Raw genomic sequence first — 12,492 nt, forward strand, 5'->3', positions numbered from 1 at the left:
CATTTATAACATCCTCTGAAATGATTAAATCTTAGATCCTCAATCCTCATGTGTCCTCTGTTACATATACTGCCTGAAGTAGTTGTCTCTCACATACTTGAGAAACTCATTTCCTTTACTTCTGGATGCTATCTCATCATCCAAGTCCATATTGTCATAATTAAAATCATCCATAATAATCACGTTTCTTATTTGCTTAGCTAATTTGATTTTATTTTATATTTCATGGTCACTACCATCCACATTACCAGGTCTATAGCAACATTTTACTACGTATTTCATTCTTTTTACCTCTATCTCACATCATACTGCCTCAAAACCACTGCCAATATTTCTCTCTTGTATCGCTACCTTATATTGACATAACTTCTATCAGCAATAGAACTTAACCTCCCTTTATATCTTCACTAAATACATCATTCCCTTTCATCTCTATTCCTGTCAAGATGTCATCCTGATCAAACCATGTCTCACTTATTCAAATAATTTTTGAGTGAACAAAACGAAATCAATGCAACCATTTCATTTCCTTCGTTTTTTGATACTTCTGGCATTCATAAACAAACATAACAGATCATTCCTGGATCTATAATAAGCTTCTCTGATAACACTTATTAGATATGACTTCTCCATACTTTAATTGAGCTATTTTTTTTTCTCCTTACTCATCCTGGAACCCTCTTCAAATCCAGCTGTTTTCCCTACATCCCAGGTCTTCCCATTCACTTCTTGTTTACACACACACATTCACATCCTCTTTAAACATCAACCTTTCTTCAAATTGCCAATGTACATCATCATCATCAAATTCCTGCCATGTACCCTCAAGGGGTATACAGGATATGACAGTACTACATGAAAAAATTACATCATTACTAACTTCCTATCTACAATTTTCCTCCAAATCAGTCTGTTACATGTCAAGACTCCAACATTATCAGATCTTATATTTCTATCATCTAAGGCACTTTGTACCGTGTCAATCCACCTATATCTTGGTCTTCATCTGGTTCGTTTTCCTGCCAACCTGGCAGAGAACACTTGTTTTGCTAATCTTTCCTCTCCCATTCTATTTAAGTGACCATACCACCAGAGATTAGCTCTGCTAATGCATTCCTGGATGCTGACAATGTCAAGTGCTTTCCTAATATCCTCATTTTTAATATGATATTGCCATTGATGCCATCTGTTCACGCCTCTAATCTTTCTCAGGACTCTCATATCTGTGGTCTCTAGTCTTTGGTCAAGTGTTTTACTTCTGACCCAGCTCTCAGATCCATAAGTTAAAACTGGTTTGAACACTGTCTTGTATACAGCTAATTTAGTGTTCCGACTAATTTCTCTCTTATTCCATATGAATTTATTCAATTGACTTCCCACCATACCAGCTTTGCTGATTCTGTTGTCTATTTCTATATTTAATTTACCATCTTCAGTAAAAATCGTGCCTAAGTAGCTGAAATGTTTTACTTGTTCTACAGATTCTCCATTCACAACACAGTTGACATTTTCAATGATTCTGTCTATTTTCATTGTCTTTGTCTTTTTATTAGGCTGACCTTCATACCATATCTATTACAACAGCAATTGAATTTAGTCAGAGAATCTTGCAGACTTGTAGCAGATTTATTTAGAAGTATAACATCATCTGCATAAAGCAAAGAGCTGACATTAACATCTCCAATTTTGATATCATGTTTAATACCACTTTCCTTCATAATGTGATCCATATAGATAATGAATAACAGAGGGGTTAATGTACATCCTTGTCTCACACCAGATTTAACATTAAACCATCTTCCTGTACTTCCTTCAATTCTAACTGCTGACTTACAACTCAAATAAAGACTAAGTATTGCTTGATATAATGCCCCATTGACACCATATAACTGTAGCGTATTGAATAGCTTCTCTCTTGGCACCTTGTCATATGTATGCCTTTTCCAAATCGACAAAACTTAAATACAGATCTCTGTTATATTCCCATGCTTTCTCGACTATTTGTCGTAAAGTGAAGATCTGATCCTGACAGCCTCTATTTGGCCTGACTCCAGCTTGTTCTTCACCAAGCTTTTCTTCCACAATTCTTCTGAACCATTTCTCAAGTATACTTGCATAGATCTTGCCAGGAACACTCAGTAGGGAAATACCTCTGTAATTCTCACATTCAGTTTTATTTCCCTTTTTATATATGGGTACTATGAGAGCTCTACTCCAATCATCGGGAATTGGTCCCTCTGTCCAGGTATTCTGAACTATGCAGTGCAGCCACTGTAAGACTTTTATACCACCATACTTCAGCATTTCTGGTCGAATATCATCTACTCCTGCCTTTCCACATTTCAAGCCTTTCATGGCTTTTTCTACTTCAAGTATGGATATGTATTTCTGACTGCATGCCTTGTCAGTGTTTTTTACCACTGTGGTGTCTTAACTGCTTGTTTCATTTAGCAGTTTTTCAAAGTAATTACTCCATACTTCAAGGATATCTTTTTCACCCGTTTTCATGTCACCTTTATCATCTCTAACTCCTTTAACAGCACTCTTTCCTCCATTCCTAAGCTTCTTCAACAAACTCCAGAATATTTTGACACCTTCTTGATATTTATTTTATATATTCTTGCTAAAGTCCTCCCATGACTTTTGTTTAGCTAGTTTTTTTACACACTGTTTAGCTTTGTTACATTTGTCTCTGTATTCTGTAAGAGTAAAAGCTGACTTATTTGCCAGGAACTTTTAATATGCTTTCTTCTTTTCCTTCACTGCCTCTTTAACTTCCTGTGTCCACCAGGGAGTTCTGATTTTTTTTTTTTTTTATCTTTGCAGACAACTTCACCACATGCCTCTCTGGCAGAATCAATCAATGTTTTCTTCAGAGTTTGCCACTGAATCTCCAAGGTTTGATTCCTATTCTCAAACTCTTTCATTTTTTCTTCAAATAATCTTTGTGTATTTTAATTCTACAGTTCACATCTGAGAGCTGCTCAACTTTTATTCGCTTTAAAACTTTCTTATATGTTATTCTTTTCAATATGAAATTCAATTTTATCCTGCTCAAGACTAAATAGTGATCACTTCCAATTTCAAATCCTCTGTACACTCTGATGTCCTGCACCAGGGAGAAAACATCACTATCAACTATAACATAGTCAATGAGACTTTTCTTATTCCTAGCCTCTTCTCTCCATGTGAATTTGTGCACATTTTTATGTTGGAACATGGTGTTAGTAATAACCAGTCCATGTCCTGAGCAGAAATCCTACAGATATTTGCCATTATTATTAGCTTTGCTCTTTTCTTCAAATTGTCCCAAAATATTTTTTTATGACTCACAATCATTTCCTACTCTGCTATTTAGATCCCCAACAAAGACACACTTTTCCTTTTTCATTGTGTCAGTTGCTTTTTCTAAAGCCTCAAAAAATTCCTCCACTTCTACCTTAGTAGAACCTTCTGTGGGACCATAGGCACAAATAAGTCTCATTGTACAGTTCCCCATTCTCATATTTGCCCACATTACTCTACTTGAGACTGACTGCCATTCAAGAAAATTAGCCTCATATTTTGTGTTGAATACTATGGCTACTCCTTCTTTTCCTTGAATTTCTTTGCCTGAATATAACATTTTGTATTTATTGCTCAGAAAGATCTCACCAGTTTTGGTCTTTTTTGTTTCAGTCACCCCTATTATGTCGATCTGGTACTTATCTAATTCCTCAGCTAGCTCCATTTCTTTGCCATTCAGGCTTCTTATGTTGATAGTACCGATCTTTAACTCTGGTGATGTTGAGATGGGGTTTGGTTTCAGATTTGTTCCAGTAGCTGACTTTTCGCTGTTCGCCCTGGTTCCCTGGCGAAAACAACGGGGGCCTTGTTTAAACGGGCGACGCCCCAGCCAGCATGAAATTTTGTCATGTTGTACCATCATTTTTTATTTTGGTTTAACCAATAAGAATACAATTTGGTCGGCTAAATCCCAAATTTCCAGCCCATCCTCGTTCGTTCAGTATCCAAGTAGATACCCAACAGGGTGCATCACGAGAAAGTGAGGATTGGACATTAGGTCAGAAGCCCTAGTCAGTTCTCCGCAATCCTTTAAAGGCTATGTGGAGGTCTCCTCTCAGTTATACAGCTTTGACCCTAAAGCACCCCTATGAAACATTGCCAATGTTTCAGATTTTAATTAACTCTTAGAATGGATTGACCATTCATTACCTTAAAGTCATCATAGGACTTTGTTGAATTCTCATTTGTTAAGCAATATATGGTATGTTTTGGAATGACGATGTCAATATGATCAAAAATCCTACCAATAAATAATTTTATAAATGCTATCCATCTTTTATTCCTTTTAATTATGTTCTATTTATATTCCTGTGTTGAAACAGTGCTGATACAAGGATTTCATAATAATTATGAGCATGAAAAAACAATTAGTCACTTAGTGGCTTTGATCCATAGCAACTATTAATCGATTATAGGTCAAAGCCAAATAACTGGGAGGAAACCTAAACATCACCTTTAAGGAATTCAGAGAAATGACTAGGGCTTCTGGCTTAATGTCCAATACTCACCTTCACATGGTATATCCTGTTAGTAGGTATCAGCTGGGTACTGAACGAATTAGAATAGGCTGGCAAACTGGTACTTAGCTGACCAAACTGTACTTTCTATTGGCTTAAACCACAAATGCATATGAATATGCAATGATTAGATTTCTTTCCAGCTGAGGCACTGCCCAGGTAAACAAGGTCGCTGCTGTTTTTGTCCAAGACAGATAGTGAAAAAGTCAGCTACTGGAACAAGCTCAACAATTAGAACAAACCCAATGTTAGAAGAAGAAGAAAAAGAATAAACCCAATGTTAGAAGCAAAGATAGGAACCATCAGTATAAGGATATTAATGGAGAGCAAATTTAGCTTGGAGACTAGAAAAGTACCATGTGGACATAACTGACATCACTGAAACAAAGAAGACAAAAAACATGTGAGATCATACTAAATAATAAGTATAGGATGTTATATTTGGGCAATAATGACCAAGGAAAGAAAGATAACACCAAACATGAAGATAAACTTCTTGATTGGAAGGCACTTTCAAGTAGTTGTGGGCAAACTTCAAAATGTGGAAATGAACAATGAAACTTATTTGTGCCTATGGTCCCACTGAAGTCTTCTAAGAAAATAAGTAAAGGAATTTTTTTTGAGTCAATAGAGTAGGCAGCTGACAAAGAAAATGGGAAAAAAGTGGTACTTGTTAGAGATCTAAACAGCGGAGAAGGAAATGACTTCCACCAGGAAAAGAGAAAGCTTTTGGGAAAATTCGGAGAAAAGAGCAATAATAATGGTAAGTATCTGCTGGATTTCTGCTCAGGATACAGATTAGTAATTACTAACACCATGTTCAACATAAAGATATGCACTAGTTCACATGGGGAGAAAGAAATAAAAGCGTCACTACCAACAATGACTGTTATTGTTGATAGTGATATGTTCATGCTGGTTCAGGATACAAGAGTACAGAGGATTTGAAAGAGAAAGTGACCATCACTTCATTTAAACAGGATAAAACTAAATAGCACATTGAAAAGAACAGTATGTAAAAAAGTTTTAAACAAAATTAAAGTTGAGCATCTTTTACAAGTATATTGTAGACTCCACTATACAAGTGTTATTGAAGAAAAAATGAAACAGTTGAAAAATAAGAACCAAAACTTGGAGTCTCAGTGTTAAACTCTGAAAAAAAACATTGATTCAGCTATGGAGCTGTATGGTGAAGTTATCTTCAAGGATAAATAAATAAGAGCACCAGGGTGAAAGCAAGATGCTAAAGAAGCAGTCCTGGACAAGAAAAAAACATACCAAAAGTCAGCAGAATCATGTTAAAAACGAAGACATTAGGAAGGAACTTGAAATTGTTTGCAATCAAGAATAAGTGAGCAGGGTTAATCTAAGGTAGTATAGTCACCTAAATAGAATGGAAGAGGAAATGCTATCACAACAGGAGTTTGATTTTTTTCCTGCCAAGTTGGCAGGAAAGATCCAGAGGAAGACCAAGGTCAAGGTGAATTTATTCAGTCAGAAGTGCCTTAGAAGAAAGAAATGCTAGATATAACAATACTAGAGTGCTGACAAGTAACAGACTAATTTGGAGGATAACTGTTGATAGGAGTTTATTAATAATGTAAAAGTTAATCACGCCGTACCCCAATGGTCTACATAAACTATGGGTGAAGAAGAAGAAAGTAGTGCTGTCAATATTAGCTTGAATACCCCTTCAGGGTACATATCAGGAATATGATGATGACAATGAAAAAATTATTAATTCAATTCTCTACTAGTCTCATACACTTCTTCAGGAAAGTTTGTTAAATAAGTTTAACAAACTTTCTTAAATATGATATAATTTTAACAAACTGTATCACTGAAATGGAATCAATAGTTGAAAATGGGTTAACAATGGAGATGGCTGATTGAGTATGTCCTTAATAAGAATTGTAACATTTAACAACATGTGTATTATATTCAAGGTTGGTATGCACAAGATTTCTGATGATTCATGACAAACTTCATATAGTATGATGCACTGGTTCTTACTGTACTGAGTAGGTGTGCATAACATTTTTGAAGCTTCCTTGAATTTTCTGACACTGTATCATTTTTGTCTTTTGTCATAGTACAGGATTATCATCATTAACTTCATGACAGATTAAACCAAGTTTTGTGTTTTCATTCCGACATGTTGACATGCAGATCTCTGACAGTCCTGTTTGTCTTAAATATGAACAGTAGATTTTATAAATCTACTAGCTTATTAAGGGATGGTAGGTGAAATCTTGAATAGGGGGAATGAAATCTACTTTTATGCCATGGTGTAGTATTTCAGAAATTTCAGCTGCTAATGCAAGATATGCAGAAGAGTTCCCACATCTTCACATTCTTACTTGTCTGTCACTGAAGGGAGGGGAATGGGGTTGTAAGATATTGTGGATCATCTTGTATCCATTTTCAGATAGAGAGTATGGCTGAGATATTTAAGTTCTTGATTCCTCTTCTCCATATCATTAGAGATCCTGTATGCTCTGTTACTTAGTTATTTAATTAATCACTATCTTTTGAGACCAGGTGGTGATAAGATGTGCATTGACACATATTAGTGGGATGGATTTCTTTACACCAAATAAATGTGCTCTAATCAGAAACCTGTAAGAAGATGTCAAGAAAGAGTGAGGTCCTGTTGTTTCAAATTCAAGATTGAAATTTATGCTAGGGAGTATCTGTGAATTGTTGTAGTCATTATGTTGAAACTACCCAGATGATGGATATGTCATAATGCAGTCATATTTAATTTTTAATAGTGACTTTCTTTTTAAATAAATCAGCTGAAAGCTGAGATAGAGTTGAGTTCGCAAGATACTTTTTTTGTTGACAGTATTCTTCTTGAATACAAGAAGAAAGTTACAAATTAGAAAATACATAAAGATACATAAAAATAATGTCCCAGAGATATAAGAAGTATCAAGATTTACCTACCTCCAAGCTGTTCAAACATCTGTCACATGCAGTAGTGTTATACATAGGAAAAACAAAGTCCTTTATTTAAAAATATATTTTACAATACATTGGAAAAAAAATAAACAAATGAATTGGTGAAAAAACCAACAGACCTTTTAGCAATCCCAGATGTTACAAATCCATTTACAAATGTCCCCAGAAAATAAACTAAATCTACAGTGAAATCTTTTCCCATCACATGCCATCCTACATTGTTCAAACATTGCAAAATAATAATAAATCAGAGCATAACTGCTCTGTCAGAAAATTCAAGGAAGCTTCACAGAATGTGAAGGATTTTTGAAGCTTCAATGAATTTTGATTCTAAAAACCGCGTGGTTAGCTTAGTGGCTTTGCGCTTCGCAACCATATGCCCGGGGAAGGAGTGTCCCAAGTTCGATTCCCGTTGTAGACGTGAGGAATTTGAGGATCTTCCTCAGGCATAGCCAAGTTAGCTGGTCTTGGGCGCGGTCAGTAGAGGGTTTTTCCCGCCAGTTTATCTGGCGTTTTTCATCCCGCAAACAGGCAAACCGGCCCCGTGAACATACGCCTCTACAGTCAAAAATATCCACCCCACCCCCCACCCCCCCAGCGGCAGACCAGGCGACAGGTCGGTTGGGAGTTGTACTAACAAGAAGTCGCATCTAAAAGTAACACGCGGACCCTGCATAAGAAGCGGGAATAACGCGTATAAGAATAAGTGAATTTGATTCTAAATTTAACGTAGTAAAATGCTGGTCATTTAACTTATATTTAACAAACTCTCCCAAACATACCTTCTGGTCTTTTTCTTCTCCAATACAAAAGACAGGCAATACAAAACTGGGTTGTCACCGATCCAGCAGCAGAAGTCAGAAACTTTAATTATTTATCCTTAGTGTGTAAATAGCTAATAATATTTTAAAAGTAGCTTATATAATAGTTTATGATATTTAATAAAAATATTATTTAATGTCACTTTTTGTTTATGAAAATTAACAGTAAAAACAAGTAACTAAATGAAATGATAATATTATCCTACAAAACACTTGCAAAGATAGTTACAACAGATGTAGTGAAATTTAATACTTACAATCAATAGGTTTCACATTGGCTAAATAACACTCAGAAGCTTGAAATGGCAACGTCATGAAATCACTCCTTTAAAGGAAAAAAAGAGGAGAGAAGATTGGATTTTTTTTTACATTCAAAATTTAAATTACAAAGAAGAAAAGTATTCAAAGAAACTACAGTTATATATCTTGAATATAAATGTACTTGATAAAGCAAATTTGAAGAGATGCTTAATTATCAATTATTTGTTTGTTTTGTCATGAATTAGTATTATATACTAATTCATGTTGCTTTAACATAGGACAAAGTAATTTAGCAAAAGATACTGGAAACTTGCATACAGCAAATGCATGTCTTCTTTTCTGTTTAACATATCCACATTGTTCATCAGATTGGAAATGAGTAATTATTAGAGTTCATGAATGTTATAAATAAAAGCAGTTACTTTAACTGATTTAACTGCTTATGATGTTTTGGCTTCAACTGCTGATGCTGTTAAAGGAGACACTGTTTTCTCTAAATTGAATAGAGTGCATTTCACAAGATTACTGTGAATAATCAAACTATCAAAAACCATTCATGACTTATTTTTCTTGGCATTAACAACACCACAAACACTTTTATCAACAAAGATGTTTTATTAACGCTTATATTTCACTGATTTTCAACTCAGCATCATCAGAGCACAACACAGATGTAAATGCAACAGTGAGTGAGTGAAACAATATAATTGCAAAAGACAAAAGACCTAAAGTCCTATATTTGGTGCCCCCTAACGAGGAAAAAAAAAAAAAAAAAAACAGCAGTTATCCAGGAGTTTTTCTTAGGATAACAGTCTCCCAAATTTTTGGCAAATTAATGCAACCATATTTGTTAAGGTTGGGAGAATTCTTCAAAGCCATTGCTGACTCAAAAAATAATCTTTCAGATCTATAATGACTCCTAAATAGCACATTCGTTTTCCTCCATCTAATCCTGTGTGAAGGAGTGTCCAAAGCGTGGTCTGCCAGTCCCGACTTGCCATAGTAATAGTAGCGAATGTATCATTCATGTTCTTCCAGGCGGATGTTCACTGATCTTCCTGTTTGCCCATAATAGGCCAAGTCACAGTCACATGGAACTTCGTACACTCCTGGGTGTGCTAAAGGGTGAAGTTTATCCTTAGGCGAGTGGGATCAGAGTTGCCAGCTTGACATTAGGTTTGAAAGTGGTGTGAAGGCCATGTTTCAACAATACTTTGGCTATCTTTTCCGATGTACCTCTGATATAGGGAATAGAAATGGTCATGTTGTATTCTTGTGTATACACCCAGGAGTGTATGAAGTTCCGTGTGACTGTGACTTGGCCTATTATGGGCAAACAGGAAGATCAGTGAACATCCACCTGGAAGAACATGAAAGATACATTCGCTACTATTACTATGGCAAGTTGGGACTGGCAGACCATGCTTTGAACACTCCTTCACACATGATTAGATGGAGGAAAATGAATGTGCTATTTAGGAGTCGTTATAGATCTGAAAGATTATTTTTTGAGTCAGCAATGGCTTTGAAGAATTCTCTCAACCTTAACAAATATGGTTGCATTAATTTGGGAGACAGTTATCCTAAGAAAAACTCCTGGATAACTGCTGTTTTTCTTTTTTTTTTCGTTAGAGGGCGCCAAAAATAGGACTTTAGATCTTTTGTCTTTTGCAGTTATATTGTTTCACTCACTCACTACTGTCGCGTTTACATGTGTGTTGTGCTCTGATGATGCTGAGTTGAAAATCAGCGAAATATAAGCGTTAATAAAACATCTTTGTTGATAAAAGTGTTTGTGGTGTTGTTAATACCCTGAAAAATAAGTCATGAATAACCATCGACACCTAAGCTTATCTGTTATCAAAAACCATTTATATGAACTGTCTTTAAAACACATAGGCTAATGGGATGTTTTCCAATTAGCTGAGAAATTATGCCTCCCTTTTTGCAAGAAGCTCCAATCAAGGACTTATCCAGATTCTATAGCAACTTATCAGGATTCTCTAACAGCCATTGCTAGATTTAGCAATGGCAGTTAGAGAATGTTATGAGAAAATAACTGTAATGGTTTGAGAAAGGCTGTAATGGTATGAGAAAAATATCAATCTTGAAGTGCAAACAGATAATTCTGGAATAGGAAAACTTTCATAGCATATATAGAACTGTATTTATAAATTCTGCATTGTGGCCAATGTACTTAATGTGTGTGTGTGCGCGGACATGTATGTAATCATGACCATGAAACATGCCTTAGTGTAACAAAAAAATAAAATAAAATAAGACAATGCAATTCTACCTTCACCTGCTCAATCTCATGCTTCCAACCACCCACCTGTACTCTAATGAGCATATATCTATAATAATAAATGAGTGTATTACAGCTATGGTGTCTGTAACAGCTATTTCTCATCAGAAAATAAAGGGAAATGTATTCAAAATTTAGCAACAATATCAGGATGACCAAGAGAATTGTAATGTAAAATATAATTATTCAAATTAAGATCCACTCCAGAAAGGTTGCTCCACAAAATGAGCATTTTTTTATATTAAATAACTGACATATCATTTTAAAAGGCTTTTCATAATTCTAATGAAAGCTAATGCAGTACTGATGAGGGTACTACATAGCTAATATAGTAATGTATGTAAGAGTATTGTGTGAGCTCTGAATACTGAAAATCATCACCACTTTATGAGCACCCACCGTAGTGCAATATTCAAGACAGTAAAACCCCACCTTAAGATGCTTTGCTTTACAACAATCCACTCATATGATGCTTTTCAATTATGATCAATGCCCATTTACACTATGCAACATTTTCTCATACACTGGGTTCAGTGACATGAAGCTCCCATGAATCAACCGATGCACAGTTTTGTAAATTGTTTATGGTTTTGTTGCATCTCTGTGTTTTGGTGCTTTTGCTGTGAATTATACACTGTTTATAACCATTATTTTATTTTGTTAAAAATAACAAAAGAATCAAAGAATTGATTGAATCAAAAGAATCAAAGTTGAAAGAAACAAAGTAAGAATGTCGTTGCTTCCAGTGAAAAGACATGTAGCCCTATTGTATTACATGCTAAGACTGAAATTAAGTTTAGTGAAGATAGTGTATCCAACAAAGAGGCAGTACTACTGCTGTTAGAATTGTTAAAAACAAAGATAAAAGCTCTTAGTCAAGTGAAAAGAATCATACCAATTAATACTTCAGTTATTCTTAAATGTGAAATCTTACTGCCAAAAATGGGAAAACTTTAAAGATGTACATTGATGATCAAAGTGGTTACCAAGCTATTCAGAATAACCTTTCAATGTGGAAACTTATTCTAAATTTTTAGTTGGTGTATCTGATGCCAATGCTATATTTATGACACTTATACACATATGACTGCTTAAAAACAGTATTAAACCATTACATGCATCTACAAGTAGAAAAAGGCAGTGATTCACTATACAATGAAAGTTGTATATAGATATAAAGTAAACAGATATACACTGTTTGATATATTAAGAATAAATATACCTAATATTTTACTACATGCAATATTGAATATATATAAAGATAATGAAATAAAAATAAATGAAAAGTTGTCTGAAAAACAATCTATAAACCATGGAGTAAGACACGGATGCCCTCTGTCTCCAACACTTTTTCAATATTTACATTAATGAAATTTTAATACAGTGGAACACCTTAAACAATCAAGGTACAGAAATTTCCTGGAATAACAAAATAAATACGCTATTATTTGCAGATGATCAGATAAGGAAGACAATTTACAAAGAGAAATATATAATTTAAACATTATGGTAGAACAGTTTGGAATGAAAACTTCCATAGATAAAACTAAAATAATGG

General features: G+C 34.7%; 1 protein-coding gene across 3 annotated transcripts in view; it reads right to left on the reverse strand.

Annotated features, from left to right (window-relative positions):
* LOC150108872 (uncharacterized) overlaps window positions 1-12,492 on the reverse strand; it is a 222,416-nt gene that overhangs the window by 52,639 nt on the left and 157,285 nt on the right. For all 3 annotated transcript variants that reach the window (XM_090403956.1, XM_090403964.1, XM_090403974.1), the window contains one exon: window positions 8,626-8,693. In XM_090403956.1, the coding sequence (XP_090260082.1) occupies window positions 8,626-8,693 (68 nt within the window). The remainder of the gene's footprint in view (window positions 1-8,625; window positions 8,694-12,492) is intronic.

Source organism: Typopeltis vanoorti, chromosome 2, assembly GCF_054136105.1.
Source record: "Typopeltis vanoorti isolate ZY-2024b chromosome 2, IOZ_Tvanoo_1.0, whole genome shotgun sequence".
In the NCBI taxonomy this organism is placed as follows: domain Eukaryota; kingdom Metazoa; phylum Arthropoda; class Arachnida; order Uropygi; family Thelyphonidae; genus Typopeltis; species Typopeltis vanoorti.